The following is a 22,312-nucleotide window of genomic DNA, read 5'->3' as shown; positions in this document are numbered from 1 at the left end:
GGAAAGGTTTAGGAAGGTGATTATTAATGACCAATGACAACTTACAGTTAGTGCGTTAAGGCACTTATCCGTTTATGCCTGGCTGTTTCTATAAGTCTTACTCAGTAAGGTTTATTCAGATTACATTTTGAATTCAGTTGTTAAACTGAGCTGGTGATTAGACTTTCGTGAATATATTTATTAAAATAGCAGGAATTCAAATAAGCGAGGTGGCTCACACCTGTAATCCCAGCACCGGGAGGCTGAGGCAGGATTATTTGAGCCCAGGTGTTTGAGATCAGTCTGGGCAACGTAGGCAGATCCCATCTCTACATTAAATTTAAAAACCAGCCAGGCATGGTGGCACATGCCTGTGATCCCAGCCACTTAGGAGGATTGCTTGAGCCTGGGAGGTCGTGGCTGCCACTGTACTCCAGCCTGGACAACAGAGTAAGACCCTGTCTGAAAAACAAAAGTATGAACTGAGGATTTTTCAGAACGCAGAATTAGTTGATTTACATTTAAATCATGACCAAATGTGTTTCTATAACAGCACAAACATGCAAAGATCGCTTTTATAAGGACCTCTCAATCCTCACAGCCACTCCCTGGGCATTGTCACCTTTCCTATTGCATTTCCCATTTCATCAGAGAGGCTGGGAACCTGTCCAGGGTCTTGCTGCGGTTAGTAAGAAGAACCTCCCAGGCCATCTGCTGCCCCTGCTGGCTTATTCAGCCTTCCCCTTGACCTAGGGTTGCATCCTGAAGAAGCACACCTGGTGGGGGAAATCCTCCTTCAGGGACTTCAGCCATGCGTTTTCAGATGTTCCCAATGTTAATCAATGTCACATGGAGTGTTTCGCCAAAGCCCTTATTTCAACTGAAAGTAATTTTGCCGGAGACATTGGCGTGCAGGCATTTGCTGGAACTGCCTCTTCCAAATAAGATTGCTGAGGAATCCTGAGCAGAGCCCCAGCTCCTGTGACTGCCATAGCCCTTGCGTGCAAGAGGGCTGGCCAGGGCTTGTGGGTGGACTTCAAACCAACATTTGGTAATTATTTGTTTAAGATTTTATTAGAGAATCAGGGCAATGACTGAGGCAGGGTGGGAAGGAGCGCTGCTAGAAGTTCTACCCAGTCTCCACCAATTCAGTTCAGCTTTGCAGACTCGACTCAGCAAAACAAATGACTCAAGAATAAGCCCTACCCCTTGAAAGGCAGGCTGGCCTCCATCCCCATCCTAATCCACTTAGCAAAGCAGGAAGATCTAGTAAATACCATGGTTTCCCCATAGCATTGCATTTTCAGTGATGTCTTAGCCTACTTTACATGTCAGCACCCTAGTGTCAGCCTGGCTGACCCAGCCCGGACTAGCCCTGGCTGCAGAACCTCACACAAGTGCCCTGACTCAAGATAGTGTGAAAGGCTTGTGTATTATTGCCCTACAGACCAGGCCACATCAATGGTCTCCGGTTTTGCTGTGATGGAGGGGGATAGCCATGTCTCAGGAACCCTAACTAGATAACCCTAGCATCTCCAAGGTCCTGTTTTCTAGGGATTATTGGAGTGTCTGCAAAAATAAAATTATCCTAAACAGGCAGGCACAAAAAGAAGCAGGTATCCCCATGAGAGATTTTCAGTTTCTGTGAACAAAGTGACTTCCTGTCTGAAAGGAACAGTATCATTTGTTGGGGAGCACATTCCCCTCCCAGTTGAGCAAGTAATCAATACTGAAGTCTTTTTTGAGTACCTACTATGTGCTCAATGCCATTCTGGTGCTGAGAAAGGGAATGGATGAGTGAATGTGGCAAACAGAAAAAGGACAAAACAGCCTCTACCATTCAGAGCCTAGTCGAGAAGTCAGCATTAACAGCGAAAATGTGAGCCAGTGACTGGCCATGCTGCTGGACTCAAAAGCGGGCAGTCAGTAGGAACTGGGCTCTTTGGGAAGGCTGAGCAAGATTCCCCTGGACTCTGCAGATCCCTGGCAGAATGAACTGACAGAACACTTGACCCCCAGGCCGCTGATGTGGGATGGCAGAAGATGGCTGGACAGGCTCACATGAGCTGTTAAATGTCTGTAGCCCAACACGAGCTGGGGCCTAGGAGTCACACCCCAGAATTTCACTGTTGTGTTTCCAAGCAGCTGCATACAGGGTATCAAAATTAGGTCAAGTTAGGATTTTAAGAGTTTATTGTGCATACAAAGAAAAGTTCATGAACTAAGAGACCTCAAACTGGAAAGTGGCAGAAAGTCTCAAATTTGCAGCAGTTACAGCTTAGTTTCAAGAGCATAAAGGAGGAAGTATTTTGGCCTGTTTCAGGATTGAATGTCCTATATTCTTTCTTAAGGCATATGGCTATGTAAGCTGATTTGCCTATAGCCAATTGGTTTAATTTCATTGAATCCTGCTGATAAGATGAAAAGCTTACTGAATGTTTTGTTTATGTTGAAGGTTTATGTTTTGGGGGGCAGGGAATCAGAAAGAGCTAAGTTTTGGTTATGTGGCTATGAGTAATTGGCCTTGGGTACTAAACTGTGGCCTCCAGTTTTATTTATTTACATATAACAAAGGCAAGACCCATATTCCCGTTGGTGTTTGCAGAGTGCCCTCACCATGTCTTGGCCCCTGTGTGAATTCCTGCCTTTCCCAGAAATGAATCCAGGGTGTCTGACCCCAGCTTCAGATCCCATGAAGGATTCTTCTAACATCTGTGGTCTAACCCTCCAGTGACAAGCAGATGGACCACCACATTCATAGCCCCATCTCTCCAGTCCAAGCAATCTCAGCCAATGGTAAGGTGAATTATCAGCTCCTGGAGCTTTTTTAACAGGATAATTTGCATGCACATAATAACAGCAGTTTGCATAACTAAGGAGAGTCATACAAAGCATTCAGTTGTCTAAGAGATGTGGAATTTAAGTTACAAAATAGGTCAGACCCGGAAGATGACTTAGCATGTAAACAGGGTTCCAGCTAGCAAACTGTAACCTGTGCTTGGAGAACTTCAGAGAAACCATGACAGGCCTCATTGTTTTAGCAACACACAAACCAGAGTAGCTGATGAGAATGAGCAGGTTTGCTCTCTTACTTTTGCATGAATTCATCCTGAGAGCAAAAGGTGAGAGAAAGGGAGTTCAAGAGAACAGCCAGCCAAACACTGAGGTTTCGAGTTCCAATGAGCAATAGCAGCTTACCACATTTAGCTCTATTCATTCTGATGAGGAAAACATGCTTTTGATTTAAGCCTTTCACCTGCACACAGAAATTGGCACATTTTAAATTACACATCTATTAGTAAAAATTTAATATCCTGTTTATATGCAAAGTACACTAAAGCAAAAATCTGTGTTTCAAGTTGAATTTGGACAATTCCTTTTGCAAAGGCTGAGCAGTACAAAAAAGTAGCAGTGGCTCATGTCTATAATCCCAGCATGTTGGGAGGCCAACACAGGAGGATTACTTGAGCCAAGGAGTTCAAGACCAGCCTAGAAAACATAGAAATATCCTATCACTACAAAAAATAAATAAATTAGCTGGGCATGGTGTCACCTGCCTGTAGTCCCAGCTACTTGGGAGGCTGAGGCAGGAGGATCTCTTGAGCCTGGGAGGTTAAAGCTGTAGTGAGCCACATTCATGTCACTGCACTCCAGCCTCAGTGACAGAGCAAGCCACTCTCTCCAAAAAAGAAAAAAAAAAAAAAAAAAGAAAAGGTAGATGAAGGGGAAACAGTCTCAGCTCTGGAAGCCAGCTAGGTGAGCCTAAACCAGCTACTCCCTGGCTTCTCTGGGCATCAGCTTTCTCATCCTTCCTCCCCACATCCTCTGAGTGTTTCTCATCACCTCCTACCCAGCATCCTCTGATGGGAGCAGAGTCTGAAAATCATCTGTCATGTCCAACCCGCTCATTTTACAGACAAGTAACTAAAGTCAACCCCACCTGTTTACCCAGAGCAGCTCCATTTTTATTTGCTTTATATTTTGGGATTTGGTACTTATATAAGAAAAAGAAAAGTCTTATGGCTAACGAGCAATTTGAAAATCACTGGACTAGACAAGAGTTCTAGTTCATTCTATTCATTTGCCTAGAAACAACAGAGATCTGTCCAAGTAATTTCAAGTGATGGGGGTAATTGTAAGAATGTGATGTTTGGGTTCACACAACAGTAACATGCTTTCCATTCTCTCTGGATTACTAAAAACACAGAAAAGTAAAAAATCACTTATTATTCCAACATGCCTTTAAAACCATCTAAATTAAAAAGTTAAAAAAAGAAATCTGCCAGGTACAGTCGCCTGTAATCCCAACACTTTGGGAGGCCAAGGTGGGCAGATCACCTGAGGTCAGGAGATCGAGACCATCCTGGCCAACATGGAGAAATCCTGTCTCTACTAAAAACACAAAAATGAGCTGGGTGTGGTGGTACATGCCTGTGATCCCAGCCACATGTGAGGCTGAGGCAGGAGAATTGCTTTAACGTGGGAGACGGAGGTTGCAGTGAATCAAGTTGGTGCCACTGCACTCCAGCCTGGGCAACACAGCAAGACTCCATCTCAAAAAATTTAAAAAAAAATTTTTTTTAAGTATCCCCCTTCTGGCCAGGCACAGTGGCTGGCTCACACCTGTAATCCCAGCACTTTGGGAGGCCGAGGCAGGTGGATCACGAGGTCAGGAGATCGAGACCATCCTGGCTAACACAGTGAAACCCCGTCTCTACTAAAAATACAAAAAATTAGCCAGGCATGGTGGCGGGTGCCTGTAGTCCCAGCTACTCGGGAGGCTGAGGCAGGAGAATGGTGTGAACCCAGGAGGTGGAGCTTGCAGTGAGCCGATATCGCGCCACCATACCCCAGCCTGGGTGACAGAGCAAGACTCCGTCTCAAAAAAAAAAAAAAAAAGTATCCCCTTCTTGTCCTCTAGTCTCAGTCTCTAGGGGGAAGGAAGAATATCAGTTGGTTGGGTTCATGAACCTCGCAGCTTTTCTGTGTACTTATACAGAAACATCTAGGGATTCTTTTTCAACCATAAAGTTGTGTTGCATTGTGTGGCTTGGGCTGCACTTTGCTTTTGTCACTTAACACCATGCCAAGGCTGTCTTTCCAATAGCACATATAGATCTACCTCATCCTTTAAAATTTGCTCAACAAGACCCTTATTGATGAGCCTTTGCATGTTCTGCCACACAATGTTGCTTTGAGCATTTTTGTCCAGATATCCTTGTATACTCTTCCAGGTGGGTTCCTCATTTGTAGCATTTTCTTTTTAACAGATACTGCCAAATTATGTCCCATCTCTCTTTAGTTTGAATTAAAACAAGCTCAAGCCATCTGATGCCAGGTTAGCAAGAAGTCTGTTCTTTTTCTCCTGGGGCCTCTACCTTGGCGAAGATCCCCAAGAGTTCTGCTAATCCAATGAGAACCCCTTTTCAGAGAAAAAAACTGGAAAATCTGGTCAGGCTACCAGTAGGGCCCATTTGTGCTATCTTTTCCCCTAATGCTATTGTATTAGTCCACTTGCTGTTTATTATAACAGAATACCTGAAACTGGATAATTTATAAGAAAAGGATTTTTGTTTTTAACATGGAGTCTCACTCTGTTGCCCAGGCTGGAGTACAGTGGCTCTATCTCAGCTCACTGCAACCTCTGCCTCATGAGTTCAAGTGATTCTCCTGCCTCAGCCTCCCAAATAGCTGGGATTACAGGAGTGTGGCACCATACCCAGCTAATTTTTTTGTATTTGTAGTAGAGACAAGGTTTCGCCATATTGGTCAGGCTGGTCTCGAACTCCTGACCTCAGGTGATCCACCTGCCTCGGCCTCCCAAAGCACTGGGACTATAGGCATGAGCTGCTGTGTCTGTCCAGGAATTTATTTTTTACAGTGATAGAGACTGAGAAGTCTAGGGTTGATGGGCTGCATCTGTTGACAGCCTTCTTGTTGGTGAGGATTCTCTGAAGAGTCCCAAGTGAGACAGAGCATCACATAGCAAGGGACTGAAGTGTGCTCATTCAGGACTCTCTTTCTCTTCATGTGAAGCCACCAGTTTCCCCACCATGATAACCCACTAATCCATGAATGGATTAATCCATTCTTGAGGACAGAGCCCTCATGATCCAATAACCTTTTAAAAAGGCCCATTTCTCAATACTGCCACATTCAGGGAAGTTTCAAAATGAGTTTTGGAAGGGACATTCAAACCATAGCAGCTACCAAACATTCAATGCTGAAAACAAGTCCTCATGCAATGTAATGTGTCCCCGCCCATTGCTGCATTGATCTTCCCACCTGGGAGATGAACCTGATGGGCCCCAGTGTTTCTTCTGGGAGATAATTCTCACTCCTCAGTGATGCTTATAGCCAGGAGTGCGTTCATCCTGAGCTCTCGGGGCTACTGTTTATTATCTTGCACTTGGGTTGACAGCCCATTATTCCCACCAAGTCTGTCCTCCATGCTAGCGTGGCTGGATTGGTCTTTTTCCTGTGCCTCACCCACCCTCTCCCCAGCACCACCAGATTCTCATACCATGAACTGATTAGCAATTTACTGTCACCTTCTCTCAGGGAAACTCTCCCTTGGAGACTGTTGATGTGTTTTCACACCTGAACCTTCTCCTTAGCAGAGAAGTTCTAGGCCTGGGACCAGGCACTATTCTAGACACAGGGTACCTTAGTCTCTTTTGTGCTGCTATAATGGAAAAATACAGATTGGGTAATTTATAATGAACAGAAATTTATTTCTCATAATTCTGGAGGCTGGGAAGTCCAAGATTGAGGGACCAGAATCTAGTGAGAGCCTTCTTCCTGCATGATTCCACAGCAGAAGGCAAAAGGGCAAGAAAGTGAACTCAAGCCCTCTTATAATCAGCATTAATTCATTCATGAGGGTGGGGTTCTGCAGACCTAAATGTCTTCCTTTAGGCCCCACCTCCCGACACTGTTATGTTGGGGATTATGTTTGCAACACATGCGTTTGGGAGGACATATTCAAAACATAGTACAGGAGATGCAGACAAAACAAAGAAGTTTTTCTGCTCTCAAAATGCTTCCTTTCTCTGGGGAGCAGGAGTAGGTAATAAACATGTAAGCAAGAGAATACAGTCATTCCTCAATATCTGTGGGGGATTGGGTCCAGGACACCTGTGAATACCAAAATCCGCACACGTTCAAATTCCTGAGGCTGGCCCTGTGGAACCCAAGTATATGAAAAGTCAGCCACCCATTTCTGAGCGTTTAGCATCCCTCAAATACTGTATTTTCGATCCATGTTTGGTTGCATGTGCAGAACCTGTGCATATGGAGAACTGACTGTATTTACTGACAAAAGCTTGTGTACAAGTGGACCCATACAGTGCAAACCTATATCATTCAAGGTCAACTATACTGAATAATGATAAGTGCTACAAACACAAAAGGCCAGATTAGGTGATGGGGAGTGGCTGCCTGGGCTCCCTTCAGCTGAGAGCCAGGGAAAGCCTGACTTGAGGCATCAGTGAAGCTCACCAGGTAAAGATGTGCTGCACAGCACACTAGGCACAGCCAAGACCAGCAACGAGGCCAGTGTGACTGGAGCAGAGTGACAGTGATGAGCAGGGAGGGGGAGAGCACTGGGAGATGCTCTACAAGGTTGGGGGGCAGCGCCACAACATGGATGGGTCATGCCCAGTACCCCAGGACAATGACCTCTAAGGACTCTTCCAGCTTCAACCTTCTCAAGACCTACCTCAAGATTTAAGAGGTTCTTTATGCCAAATATGACTCCTTAATTTGACCATCTAGATTTTGTGACTTTCATTTGGGAGTTTTCTTATTTTCATTCCAATTTTTAATCCTTATGACCAGAAAAAAAGTTTCCAACTTTATGGCCACACCTTTTCATATACCATATGTTTCATCTCAATACAATCTTATATACACAGCCCAATTTCGTTAAAAGACTATTCTTGAGTAAAGATTAACATAATTTACTGGCAAATATCTAAATTGACATTTAGCATACAAATGAAACCAAAAGGTCAGCAAATGAAAACTGCTTCATAGTTTTTACAGAAGCTGCACCTGCCCCAGATCAGTGATTAGTACCAAAGAGAAAGGCTAATTTTCCCTATTGATGCTTCTGTTGTTTCCAACCACCCCTTCTGCTGTGATCCCCCAGGCAACAAATGAAGCCATTGTGAAGTCTTTTCTGGTCCTTTCAATGGGCAATTACACGTTTTTTAAGACAATAAATTTTATTCTAGTGCAGCTGATTACATTCGTTTAGGAAAATGACTAAAGGCAGTGAATCGTTTTTTTTTTTTTTTCTGTCTGGTGATGTTAACATAATCACTAGAGCCATAATAGACAAGTAGAGTGGACCTGGAATTAGGAAACCTGGAGTTGAGTCCCATTCTTCTACCAGCAAGCTGTGTGATTTTGAGTAAATGATGGCATCTCTCTAAGCCTCTATTTTCTTATCTGAATAAAATGGATAAGTGTACTCCAACTCAGAGAGCTACGTTCAGGGGACATCCGCAAGTCTTCCAAGGCATTGGTAAACTTCCATTTCATATATATGTTTGTCATATTATTTATCATTAAATATCTGTACACATTTTTTTTCTTTCTTTTCCTTTTCTTTTCTTTCTTTATTTATTTTTCTTGAGACAGGGTCTTGCTCTGTCACCCAGGCTGGAATGCAGTGGTGGGATCACTGCTTACTGCAGCCTCAGCCTCCTAAGTAGCTGGGATTATAGGTGCACGCCACTACATCCAGCTAATTTCTCATTTTCTTACAGAGAAAGGATCTTACTATGTTACCCAGGCTGGTTGGGCTCAAATCAGTCTTCCCACCTTGGCCTAAAAAAGCACTGGGATGGCCAGGCGCGGTGGCTCACACCTGTAATCCCAGCACTTTGGGAGGCCGAGACAGGCGGATCACGAGGTCAGGAGATCGAGACCATCCTGGCTAACACGGTGAAACCCTGTCTCTACTAAAAAATACAAAAAATTAGCCGGGCGTGGTGGCAGGCACCTGTAGTCCCAGCTACACGGGAGGCTGAGGCAGGAGAATGGCGTGAACCTGGGAGGCGGAGCTTGCAGTGGACCAAGATGGCGCCACTGCACTCCAGCCTGGGCGACAAAGTGAGACTCCGTCTCAAAAAAAAAAAAAAAAAAGCACTGGGATTACGGATATGATCCACCACATCAGGCTCACATTTTCTTCATGTGTGATATGTATGATATATTCCATAATAAGTTTCTAAAACAGGCAATAAATAGCTGTTGACATACTCGACAAAAAGTAAATACAATATGAGTTTTCCTCTGGATCTCCTAACAAAAAGAATAAATCTAGATACAAGACAAAAATCATTTTCCCCTCACATCAAAACATGGCATTTTGAAAAATAGTTTAATGGAAAGAGTAATCAGTGAAATTGTTGAAAAAGACAAAGACTGTATCATGTTTAGTACAGCTCCCTTCCACCCTTGCCCTCCATTTCCCCCTCACTTGTGGTTTTCTAGATCTATCTCCAGAAATATTCCGGAAAGACCAAGAAATTATCTTAAAAGCAGCAAGAGACAAGCATATAGAAACATTTCTGTGTGCAGCACTGTTTTACATGAACAGAAGTATGTTATATGTGCTGCTCTATATTTGCATTTTTTTCATTTATCTTAGAGATCTTTCAGTATCAGCCTATGAATTTAGCACAGATTTGTTTTTTCTGAAGCTCATTGGAGCAGTGTGGAGAATGGGAAGGGGTATACAGTGGGTGTGAGGCAGACAGATGTTTTCCTTATTCCCAGTGGTTTTGAAAACATCAGGCTAATGCCATGCTGCAGTGACCACCTGCCACAGGTGGTCATCCGGTGGGAAGTGTCCATATGGCATGAGAATCACTGCCACCCAGGTGCAGTTTCCACATGCCGGGTACCGAGCAGGTCAATCCTCAAGGCCAGCTGCTTCTATTATTCAGAGGGGGAGATCAGAGTTCCAAGAGGTTAAGTACCTCATCTGTGCTCACCCAGTTAGTCGGTGCTTCCTCCCAACCACTAGGTTCACCACCCCTTTTATTCAGGCCCACAAATTGAGCCCTTCAGATGCTGTGGGGGCTGGCTCGTGACAGTGGTGAAAGTTGGATTTGGCAATTCCCTCGTCATCCTCTGTCAGAATTCCATAGAAATTCAAGGAAATTCTGTTGATGATGTTGATAGATAAGCTGCTGACAGCAAATATTCTTAGATCTTTTAAGAGTTTCTTTCAAGTGTTAACTACAGTCATATGTCATGTAATCACAGGGATACATTCTAAGAAATGTGTCATTAGGCAATTTTGTTGTGTAAACATCATGGTGTGTACTTGCACGAAACTAGATGCTATCGCCTACAGCACACCTCAGCTGTATGGTAGAGCCTCTTACTCCTGGGCTACAAACCTATACAACATGTCACAGTACTGAATGCTGTAGGCATCTGTGACACAATGGTAAATATTTGTGTATCTAAACCTAGAAAAGGTACCCTAAAACAACAGTATGAAAGATTTAAAGGCTGGGCACAGTGGCTCAAGCCTGTAATCCCAGTACTTTGGGAGGCCGAGATGGGCGGATCACGAGGTCAGGAGATCGAGACCATCCTGGCTAACACGGTGAAACCCCGTCTCTACTAAAAAATACAAAAAACTAGCCAGGCGAGGTGGCAGGCACCTGTAGTCCCAGCTACTCGGGAGGCTGAGGCAGGAGAATGGCGTAAACCCAGGAGGTGGAGCTTGCAGTGAGCCGAGATCGCGCCACTGCACTCCAGCCTGGGCGAAAGAGTGAGACTCCGTCTCAAAAAAAAAAAAGGTTTTAAATTGGCTCACCTGTGTAGGACACTTACCATGAATGGAGCTACAGGACTGGGGTTGCTCTGGGTGAGTCAGTGAGTGAGTGGTGGGTGAATGTGGAGGCCCAGGAAATGGCTGTGCACCACTGCAGACTCTATAAACACTGTACACTTAGGCCACACCAAATTTATTTTAAAATATTTTTCTTTAACAAGTTAACCTTAGCTTACTGTGACATGTTTACTTTATAAAATTTTAATTTCTGTTACCTTTTGACTCGTAATAACACTTAAAACACAAACACATTGTACAGATCTACAAAAATACTTTATATCCTTATTATGTAAGCTTTTTTTCTATTTTTAAAATTTGGTGTTTTTTTGTTTTGTTTTTTCACTTTTTAAGCTTTTTTGTTAAAAATGAAGACACAAACTCACACGTTAGCTTAGGCCTACACAGTTTCAGGATCATCAATATCACTGGGTTCCACCTCCACATCTTTGTCCCACTGGAGGGTCTCCAGGGGCAATAATATGCATGGAGCTGTCATCTCCTGTGAGAACAGTGCCTTCTTCTGGAATACCTCCTGAAGACCTGCCTGAGGTTGTTTTACAGTTAACTTTTTTCTTCTAAGTAGAAGGAGTACACTCTAAAATAACAATACAAAATATGGTGAAGTCAAGATGTCAGCTGGAAACTTTTTAAAAAGATTTTGAAAAGTATAACATAGTAAATGCATAAAGCAGTAATAGTCATGTATTATCAAGTATTATGTACCATATGTAATTGTACGTGCTATGCTTTTTACAATCTGCAGTGTGGTAGGTTTGTTTATACCAGCATCACCACAAACACGAAGTCACGCATTGCACCAAGACATTATCCCGTGACTGGACAAATGAGGTTTTCAGCTCCATTGTAATCTTACGAAATCACCATTGTGTGCGATTCATTGTTGACGGCAACATCACTACGTGGGATATCACTGCGTTTTGCTTGAAGTTCCACGAGTTCTCCTAAAGTTACTTGGTGACTTTTTATGATTGCTTTCTGCTCATCTGAATAAAGGGTGAGCCCAGGGCCTGCTGCCCACTGTCTGCTCTGATGACCCTCTCTCCCCTGCAGATTCGAGTGATGGTGGACCTGTGCAACAGCACCAAGGGCATCTGCCTCACAGGTAGGCCGGCCGCTGAGCAGAGCCGCTCACACAACAAGGACTTGCACCGCCGAAGGCCCGTGGCAGAATGAACACCTAGGGACACTTTGTGTTATAAAAGTACACGTTGGTTTACTTTTACCAGATGTTTTTAATGAGTTGAAAACTCATTGTAATAAGATTATGAAAAATAATATTTTCAGTATTGCCATAGAAATATAGCCATGGAAAATAACTAGGACTTGGGTAATTAGAAACGTGTGGTACCTTGAACCAGAGCCATAGGTGTTCTTCTTATTCCCATTAGTTTTTAAAAGGGGGAAAAAAAGGAAGGGAAAAGACCTTGCTAATTGATACAGTTCTTTTATCAGAAGTACTTATTGGCCAGATTGGCCAGGTGTGGTGGCCCAAACTGTATGTCGTGGAGTGCTACAGCTGTCCTCTCTGACTGTAAAACATGACCATGAGACCTGAAGCCACCTGAAGCTTTTGCTGGATCTCTCAGTTGATGGTCCCAGTCTCTGGGGAGGCCGGGCTAGCGCTTCTCAGGGTTGAGAAGCCCTGCACAGTTTGCATCATGTTGTAGGAAGCCTAGCCTTTTTCCACAGTACTTCCCCCACCTCCCTCTCATTACCTGCCTTGTACTAGGAGTGCAATGTGAGTCTGCTGAGTGAATAAACCTGTGGGTATGTGAATGTGTGAACGGAGGTGAGATGGTAAGAAAGAAACTCCCCTCAGGAACCCCAAATCCAAGTCTGACTCTCATTCACTTATTTTGGCCTCAGAGAGAAAAACTATAATCCTGTGGCTTCTTGGGAAATGCTAATTGAATAACTCAAGTCATATTCCGGCCCTCACTGAAAATTAAAGATCTTCAGAACAGCTTGGTCCTTTATTCTGAAACTCTTGTAGCTTAAGCGTCTTTCTTCCATCTCTGGAAGTCCCTTTTTCAGAGTTACATGCGACGGTAATGAGTGCTAGAGAAATGGATGGATGGAATTACAGGCACAAAAGCCTGTTGAGAGGCACAGGAAAAGCCTCTTCCTTTTTTATTTTTTTAATAGTGATAGACCTGAGAGCCAGGCTGTACAGTGAATGCACGGGACGGAGCTATTGAGACCACTTAGGAGAGACTGGCAGGGAGTGGGGGATGACATCCGCGCTGGAAGTGGGTTGAGTAGGTTTTCTTTAGCACTTTGAAAGCTTTTCAAAAGACAGCACCTTCTCCTTTCATGCCAGCTTGAAATTGGGCCTCCTTTTACACAGAAAGTTCTTCAATTAAAATTAGATGTGAAAAGTACAAGTTGCAAAGCGAGAGGATGCTTTGGGATAGACCATGAGGCCTGGATTGGGGGCAGGGTAGTGGGCAGGAGGGTGAGTGACAGGACCCAGGAATGAACTGGGTAGCTTCAGAGGGTGGACAGAGAGCACTGGTCTTGAGCCCTAAGAGGATGCCTGGCAGGAAGATGTGCCAGAGCAGAACCTGGGCTTGGGGACTGGGAACAAGATTTATCTTTCCACTGGATTCATCTTTGAAAAAGCAGTACTGGTAACTTGAGGCTAATCCAGCTGTGACCAGGTAACCCGGCTCCCATCCCTCTTCCTTGCCCAGCTGTTGCTGCTATGCTGCTATGGCAGTCAGGACAGATGCTATGTGATTTTGTGCAACCTTTAACATCTCAGGTGGATTATGAGGGTAATCCCCTAGCTAGAGAAATTAGTTATTTTTGCTAGTACAGAGTTTGTCAAACAACACATGCTTTTCTGCATGCATCTTACTCTGGAGCCCAGATTTCCTTGGGAACCCAGCAGCATATCTTCTGGGAGAGCAGGTGTCTTGAAGAAGCCATGTTATTGGGTTATTCTTCACTCACTGCATCCTCTTCATGTGTATCTGCTGGAAAACATCTAAATCATCATGTTACCGAACTGCATATTGGGGCAGAAGCACTACCCATTCTCCTTGCAGCCAAGAGACCCTAATCCAGTTATGATACGTGTCACTACTCTCTCATTCTGTACCTAGGCAAATATCAATCATGGATCAATGCTGCTGAGCACAGCCTCATAGCATTCTTTTCTGCTGTTCCAGAAAGCCAACACTAATTGACTGAAACTGGCACTTCTCTCTGCAGACTGATTTGTTTTTGGTGTTCATGGCCATCACAGGCCTCAAGTTTACATAACTAGGAACATTGTGGGCCAATTTTAGATTTCAAGGGGAAAAAAATATCTAAGTGGCTCAACTCTTATCAAGCATCCACCCAATTTTAATCGATTCTGGTTAGGAGTGTGGGATGGGTACAGTTAGCATGAGCTACATAATCTGCAGGGCCCAGTACAAAATGAAAATGCAGGGTTTCTTGTCCAAAAGAAGCAGGAAAAAGGCTTTCTTCTTTCTTCCACAGTCTTGACCTGTTTTGGTGTGAGTTTTTATCTGCTACCTAATGTCATACTCCGCGAAGCATGGAATACTTATGGGGCAAGTACAGACCCTCACAGGCACCGGGGGGGTCTTGCCTTGTGACTCAGGCATGCAGGGCACCACTCAGCCCCACCTTTCCTGCACTTGTGCCCCAGCCCCTACCAGGGTGGAAGGTGGCAGAAGTTACTGATGGGGCAAGGAGTACAGAGGACACATCATGGGGCAAGAGAGCAGGTGGCATGTCCTAGGAAGGTGGTGGGAGGTGAGACCCCACCAAGCCCTCTGTGCATACTTTATTGACCCGTTGGACTTCACTTACAAAACACAAATTCAAAGACAAGATCACTGGGAATTTCTAGATGGTGACTGCAGAGCATTAAGCCCACACCTGAAGCCCCCTTGTGAGGTGAAACCCTATGCACCTGCGTGGGTGGCAGGCCCCAGACACCAGCCCTGCATGCACTGTTAGCATGAACATGGATGTCTGCACACATTCCTCGAGGATGTGCTATTCAAGAAAGGGAGAAGGGTCAGGAGCTGAGAAACAGTTTTCTAAACACCCAGTTGACAAACATCATGACATTTGACATTATTTGACACATGTAGGAGCTCTTCCAGATGTCAGGCCCCTGGAGATCCAGGCTGGTATTCTGAGGGGATGGGGTGCATCCTGCCATCACCAGAGCTTCCTATGCCTCAGCACATTTTATGTCTGCCTGGACTGCTGAGCTCTCTGGGGCTGTCTTCCTTTCTCTTCTGAAATTCTCTCCTCATCTAGCTGTGAGGCATTAGAGCTGCTGGATTTCCTCCTCCACGTGTCTTCTAACAACTCTCTCTTTCCTGGTTCCTCTTCTCTCACTTGTCTCTCCCCAGGTGAGGTGTGGCCCTCCCGCTCTTCCATCCCCAATTCTAGCCCAGACTTTTTACTCTTGCCTTAAGACTAGTAGCTCTGAACCTTTTAAGGGTCAAGAACCCCTCTAAGGATCTACTGATGGTGACTGATTCTTTTCCCGGAAAAATTTCACACCACATCAGAGGGCCCATGTCCACATGCATTCCAGTCGCCTATGATGCTTGGTGAAAATGCAGATTCTTGGGCCTCACTCTAAATCCAAACTGAATTAGGAACCCCAGATGGGGCCTGGGTATCTGCATTTTAATAGGCATTGCAGGCAGTTCTGTGGATTCATATGAGAGGAACTCTATCCATAGGGCATCAGTGGAGCTCTTGCAGGACACCCTAATCTAATCACCATAGTTACAGCCTTGGCCACGGCTAATATGTCCTGCATATACAGCTTCAGCCGGGAGCTCTCACCAACAGTACTGATGCATGGGCATGGTTATTAGACTGTCGTGGGAACTCTTGAAACCTACTGTGTACAGGCAAGTCTTGTGTCTTACAGTCAAATTATTCCTTCCACCAATCTCTATATCCGAATTTGGCTCCCTCTGTCGTCGGGAACGATGATTAATTGATTTCCTCTGACCTCTGTTAACTGGCCACATCACCCCCTTCCCGGTACGTGTGCGTCATCTGGTGGTAAAGTCATGGAGGCACAGGCTGTACTGACCCTAGAGGATGTGGTGCCGTCTTAGCCAGCCATTTTTGCCCAGAGTAGGGCTGTTATGTATTGAAAGCATATCCTCAAACACCTATTTCTCCCAAGAATCCCCACGTCAGTCAAAATAGCCTCTATCCATCTATATTGCCGGCCCCCTGTTATCTAAAAGTCCTCCTCCTTTGTCTCCTACCCAATCAGATGTGGATTCTTGCTCATTCTGCTGAAATACCTCTTGAATGTCTAGCTTTCTCTACAATTCTACAGTCAGCTCATTTATACACAACCTTGTCACCAAGTTTAACTACAAAGATCCCCTAGGGGTTTTTTTTCTGCAATGCCCATCCTCCACGTCCCTCTTCCTGTCTCTGTGTCACTATCTCTCTCGTCTTGTGGCACCTAGTTCTATCCATCTTCCAGCTACAAAGAGGCTATCAAACCCACACTGCTTTCACAGCATCATCCCCCTGCCTAAGAACCTCCCATGGCTCCCTCCTGCCTCACAGATACCATCTACATCTCCTGGCTTGACATTCAAGTGCTTCTGCCACCCACCATACACAGGTCCTTCTTCAGCCTCATCTCTACACACATGACCAGTCCTCTAACTTCCTCCCACCTTGAATCTTGTAAGTCCCCACCTCTGTACCTGTACTCCTGGTGGCCCCTTCATGGAATGTCAGACCTCATCTGCTGCCATCTTAAGCCCCATTTCTTCAATGTCATGGCTCCAGGATCATCTTCTTGAGATGCCTTCTCAGACCACTGCATGCCCACACTTCCCCAGTACCCTTTGTCAGGGGTATGGGAGTGAACACTTCACTGTAGCTCTCTCATACTGCGTTATGATTTCAAAGAGTCCATCTTCCCCACATAGACTGTGAACACAACAGATACAGGGACCAGGATTTCTTGGTGGAGTTTGATGCACATAGTAACTGCTTAGTTAATGCTTGTTTTGTGAATGGTCACAGGCTTAGATTTATAGAAAGACCTCGCCATTCCAATATTGGTAATCATTATATGTGGTCTAAAGAGGTGGGCAGATCACGAGGTCAGGAGATCGAGACCATCCTGGCTAACAAACTCTGTCTCTACTAAACATACAAAAAAAAAAAAAAGTTAGCCCGGTATGGTGGCGGGTGCCTATAGTCCCAGCTACTCAGAAGGCTGAGGCAGGAGAATGGTGAGAACCCGGGAGGTGGAGCTTGCAGTGAGCCGAGATAGCGCCAGTGCACTCCAGCCTGGACGACAGAGTGAGACTCCATCTCCAAAAAAAAAGAAACAAAAGGAATTCAACTGCTCATGTTACAACCTCATTAGCTTGTCTGAGTACTCAAATAGAATAGTCAACAATAAAACACCCCTATTTGTGGGAGCAAAATCAATTTGGATTCATCTGAACCCCTTAGATCCTTGGGTAATTACACGCTAAGGAAGGTATGTGTTACCTGATCTGGGCTCTCAGTTTTCCTCAGGCTAGTTCATGTAACAAAAGAGAAACCTAGCCAGCCAGCTTTCACTCCCGACTCCCCCCCAAGTGGCTCAGATGAGACAAGCCAGCTAGATGAGAGCACTTGGAGGCCTCCTGGGACAGCCAAATCTCAGCCCCACAATGACAGCACCATCATTTGCTAACCCCCTGTGCTAGGGCTGCATTAATGGCCACCAGTATTGTTACTGGCCCTCTGTTTATTAGGTTGACTGCTTGAGAGATGACTAATTTATGAATCTACAGTGAGGACAGCTCAGAAGTTAATCTTGGTTCATTGAAACAAGCAAATGTGGTTTGATTAGCAAATGGGTCTTTGTCAAATTGCTTTAAAGGAAGGGTCTTTTGGCCAAATATAATGAGTTCTAAATACAAGGTGTAGAATCCGTTGCTTAGGGTCAGTAGATAATTAGGACATTCGAAGGTCAGGGGTGATCTTTGTTTTCTGGGTTCGGTGCTGGTTTCTCTTTCTTCCACCCATGGTTTCTCATCTAAATTTTTTTTCTGTTGTAGGACCTCCTGGACCACCAGGTAAAAGCCCTTGGACTTTTCTAGTTTAAGGGGAGGCTGTGGGTGGCCAGACCCCTAGGATCTCTCTGATGGGACAGATGAGGGGAGGGCAAGAGCCTGGAGGCAGTCCTGGCTGTGTGTCTCCTTCTTTGTGCCCCTCACCTGAGGCACTGCCATCACCATTCCCCTACCTGGCACTGCTTTAGCCAGAGAAGGAAGGGAAGAAGTGGGAGAGGATGTGGAAAAGGTATTGATGCCTGCTCAGTTTCATTGGTAAAGGAAATTACAGTAACTTCAGTGAAGAATATTTTTTGTTGTTGTTGTTAATGTCCCTGTTTCTGTGTTTTGATGCAGGACCTCCAGGAGCTGGCGGGTTGCCAGGACACAATGGATCGGATGGACAGCCTGGGCCTCAGGGCCCAAAAGGAGAAAAAGGAGCAAATGGAAAAAGAGGAAAAATGGGTATTTTTGGCAACTTTTCTAATTAATTTCCCTGTTGTTTATCTCCATGATTGCATTTGGGTTGACTAAAGCTGTGTGCAGCAGGGGTAAGGTGCTTCATCCCTGCACAGTTTAAGACCGGTTTAACTCTTACCTAGAAGCCATTGTGTTCTGGGATACCAAGGGTATACTTCTTGGTCCCACCTTGACAGATGTTTCTTTCAAACTGGAGAAGCTGTCTCCTGGGAACTGACTCCCTTCTGCAGATGGGAGGTGGAAGGAGCAGGAGCCCACAGCCCTGGGAGGGGCACTCTGTGGGCCGTGTGACAGCTGGTGCTGGCACATGCTCTTTTGAGCCTCAGCTCCTACCTTGCCCTCTATTGCCTCCTCCTGCCCAGCGAATCTGTGTTTGGTTGAAAATCAATGAACTGATGTTGGCCGCTGGTAAAGCTTTTCTTGGCTAGAGGAATAGCTCAAACTGCTTGAGTGAAAAGGCAGCATCCCGGCGTCCCTGAGGCCGGCACTCAGCTCAAAGGGTCTCCTCTTCAGGGGCTACAGGATAACTACGAAGATATGGCTGGCATCTCGGAGGAGCTTCCTGTGCCGTTACAAGCAGGACCGTGCCACCCCTGGAGCAAAGGCCCAGAAGCACCAAGGCATCAGATGTGCCCAGGGAGCAGTAAGAAGTGGAGGCTGGTGCAGGGCCTGGCAGGAGGCTGGGGCACAGAGGGGAAGATTCTGAAGGGCTGTGAGCCCCAGTCCTGGGATCCCCAGGGCAGATCCACCTGAAGAAAGCTAGCACATGGTGTGTTAGGAGCTCAAAGACAGAGGGTAAAAAACTACTCAGGAGGCTCCTATGAAGGCCTGGCTCTCAGCCACCCGTCAAGGCCACTGCTGAGAGGGCAGGGAGGTTGTTTTCAGCCAGAGACTCCACTGCACCGTCTCATTTTCAACCTCTTGGCTCTGCTACCCAAACTCACTTGGACTTGCCCTGGACTAGAAGAAATGGTAGAAACTTCTTCCAGACAGCAATTACTCCTTTGGTCACCTCCACTCTTATTCTCATTAGCAATTGAAGTAAGGGCCAGTGGAGGGGGAAAGATTGTCGAGCACCTCTGCCACTTGGCAGTGCCTACCTGCTTGTGTTCCAGAGGGTAGCTTCAGAGAAAATGGGCACACACCGTCCAAGCCAGCTCAGTTCTCAGAAGGCCAGCAATTACCATTGGAATTACTGAGCAGCAATGGATCGTTCATATAGGATAATAATTATAATTATACATGAGCATCACTGTAGAATAATGATGCCTATTAGCTTATCCCAGGAAGACTCCAAAAATGTGATTCAGTCCTGAGGCCTCGGCAACGGGCATGATGAGGGCAGGCTCAGGGGCAGGAGGGCACCCTGCTAGAGCTGGGTGTGGGGCACCTAGGAAAGGGGTGGTTTTCAAAACGGCTTGAGACAGATCCCTGGCCTTGAGGATGTGCTTTGCATGCAGTCTGCAACCCAGGGAGTCCAGAAAAGAAAAAGTGCATTCATTTATGGAGCACATATTTGTGTGGCAGGTACCATTCTAGATGCTGGAGATTCAGAAATAAGCCCCCTCCCCCACCTTCACGAGGCCTACATTCTAGTTGGGAGAGATGGATAGTCAATAAGATAAACAAAATATATGGTCTGGTCCATGGTGATAAATGGTAAGGAGAAAAAATATCATAGAAAGGGGTAGGAAGTTTAAGTGGGGTTAGAGGTGGTACATTTAGATTGGGAGGCCAGTAAGACCTCCCTAAGAAGGGGCCTTTGAGCAAATACCAGGAGGAGGTAAAAGAGAGTCTCAGGGTTTCTGGGGCAGAGGGCTCTGGGCAGAGCGTGTAAGTCACCAGGGTACCTGGACAGTTTGAGGATCAGCAAGGAGGCCAGGGCAGCTGGACAGAAGGGATGAGTGGCTAACCTAGTCTAGTTGAGATCGGAGAGGTAATCAGGCCAAATCAGGTCAGCCCTGGGCATTTCAAGAACTGTGGTTTGTACTCAGAGCAAAACAGGGAGGATGTGAAGTGGAACAGTGCTATGCCTGACATATGGATGAGAGGATGGCCCGACAGCTGTGCTGAGAGGCTATAGGAGGGAAGGGAAGAGGCTGGAGCAGAGGACAGCAGCAGAGAAGGCAGAAGGTGTTGGATCCTGTTTGTCACTGGAGGGTGACCCCAATCCTTGGTTTCTGGGAGATCTCATAGGAACTGCAGCAAAGACCCCCTTCTCTACAGCAGTATCCCAGAGAGTAAGGCGTCTGGGGGTCGGCAGCGTTAGACCGTGAAGCCTCCACTCATACTGAGAATGGAAATTGAGTCCCCGAGGCCCCCACAAGGAGTCGGAGTCCATTGTCCCAGGCCAGGGAACTGGGAGACTAGCCACCAAAGGCTATCTGAAGAACCCAGCTCGATGGGGTCACTCACTTCATGGGCCAGCTCAGGCTGCAGAGCAAGAGCCACAGTGTCCTGTTAACCCTGCTGAGGCCCCGAGGCTGCACTTTCCCTCCTCACCCACTCCTGAGCCCTGGGACAGAGTCCCTTCCTACCTAGCATTTGCAGGACTAGAGGCAGCAGGGCCACTGAGGGGAACAGGGTTCCTTCTGAGGGCCATGAGGAGCCCCAGAGGGTTGTCAGGTGGGAGAGACTGATGGGATCAGATCTGCCTCTCTAAATGCCACTGTGGCTGCTGTGTGGAGAGCGCACTGGAACCAGCAGGTGAGTGAGCCAGAGTAGAAGCCGGGAGATGGCCTCCGTAGGCGGGGGACAGTGGGCAGGGGTGGAAAGACCCACAGGGGTAAGTGATATTTAGGGGTGAAGCCAGCAGTTCCCAGTGGACAGTAGATACAGGGAGTTAGGGGGTCAGGGAGGCACCAAGACTGACTCTGAGGTTGCTGTCATGCTCGACTGGATGGATGGATGAGCTGCTCCTGCCTGAGGCGGGCAGCCCCGCACTCAACTCAGATCTAAAGGGACAATCGTGGACTCCGCATGGGATGTGCTGAGTTTCAGATGCCCTGAGGTATCCAGGAGGAGGTGGGATGGTGGCCTTGGAAAACAGGTCTGTAGTCGGAGGAGGTCTGGGGTGAGAAATATATATCAGAGAGTCATCGAGGCACCTGGGCATGTGGGCAGGGGGTGAGGTCACTTAGGGAGAGAGCCTGGCAGGAGAGGAGGGGCTGGGTTTCATCCCTGAGAAGCTCCAACCTCAAGTGACCAGGTAGAAGGGGACGAGTCAGCAAAGGAGACTGAGCAGGGGACTGAGCAGCAAGAGGAGCACCAGGAGAGGGTGGGGACATTCATCAACAAATACTTTTTCAACAGACGTCGAGTGCTGTTGGGGAACCACAAAAGACACAGACACTGTTCTGGAACTTTCCATCTTTGGTGGAGAGACCAATATCCATAGTCAACAGTCACATCCACCTACCATCTCAACATGAGACGTGTGTTTGAAGGGAAGAACAAGGTGCTCTGAGGTACAGTGATAGAGAGGGAGGGCAGGGAGATAACAGCTTTGGCCAGATATGAAGGGAGGGCCCGGCGCACACAGAGGGTGGGGTCATACAGTCAGGCGAGGTTGGAGGCTGGCCCCAGGCCTTTCCAGACCTTTGGATAAGCAGCCAGCTCCCAGGATGGCCCTGCAGGTCCTCACGTGGGTATGCAACCTGCCAGGCCATTGCTGTGACTGTAGAGAAGGAAGGACTGTCATTTAAACTGAGAGTTAAAGGATCTTTCGTGGTTTACCAGGCAGGAGTGGGGTAGGAGAGGTGTGGGAGTGCATTCCACAAAGAGGGAACAAGTGTTGTTTCTAAGAAAAGGAAAAAAGGCCTGTGTTCCACAGAGTTAGGGACCCAGTTAGGGTGGGGTGTGCCTTCTAGCAACAACCTTCGGAACCATAATACGCAGCCAGCAT

At 46.3% G+C, this 22,312-nt stretch overlaps 1 protein-coding gene across 1 annotated transcript in view; it reads left to right on the top strand.

Moving 5' to 3' along the window:
* Nucleotides 1-22,312, top strand: part of GLDN (gliomedin) — a 67,887-nt gene that overhangs the window by 27,471 nt on the left and 18,104 nt on the right. Inside the window, exons 2-4 of the mRNA XM_033190120.1 lie at nucleotides 11,912-11,963; nucleotides 17,935-17,952; nucleotides 18,286-18,393. Of these exons, the coding sequence (XP_033046011.1) occupies nucleotides 11,912-11,963; nucleotides 17,935-17,952; nucleotides 18,286-18,393 (178 nt within the window). The remainder of the gene's footprint in view (nucleotides 1-11,911; nucleotides 11,964-17,934; nucleotides 17,953-18,285; nucleotides 18,394-22,312) is intronic.

Source organism: Trachypithecus francoisi, unplaced genomic scaffold (assembly GCF_009764315.1).
Source record: "Trachypithecus francoisi isolate TF-2019V2 unplaced genomic scaffold, Tfra_2.0 Lachesis_group3, whole genome shotgun sequence".
NCBI classification, from domain to species: Eukaryota; Metazoa; Chordata; class Mammalia; order Primates; family Cercopithecidae; genus Trachypithecus; species Trachypithecus francoisi.
Note: the sequence above shows the minus strand (reverse complement) of the source record. Positions and strands in the feature narration are given on the sequence as shown.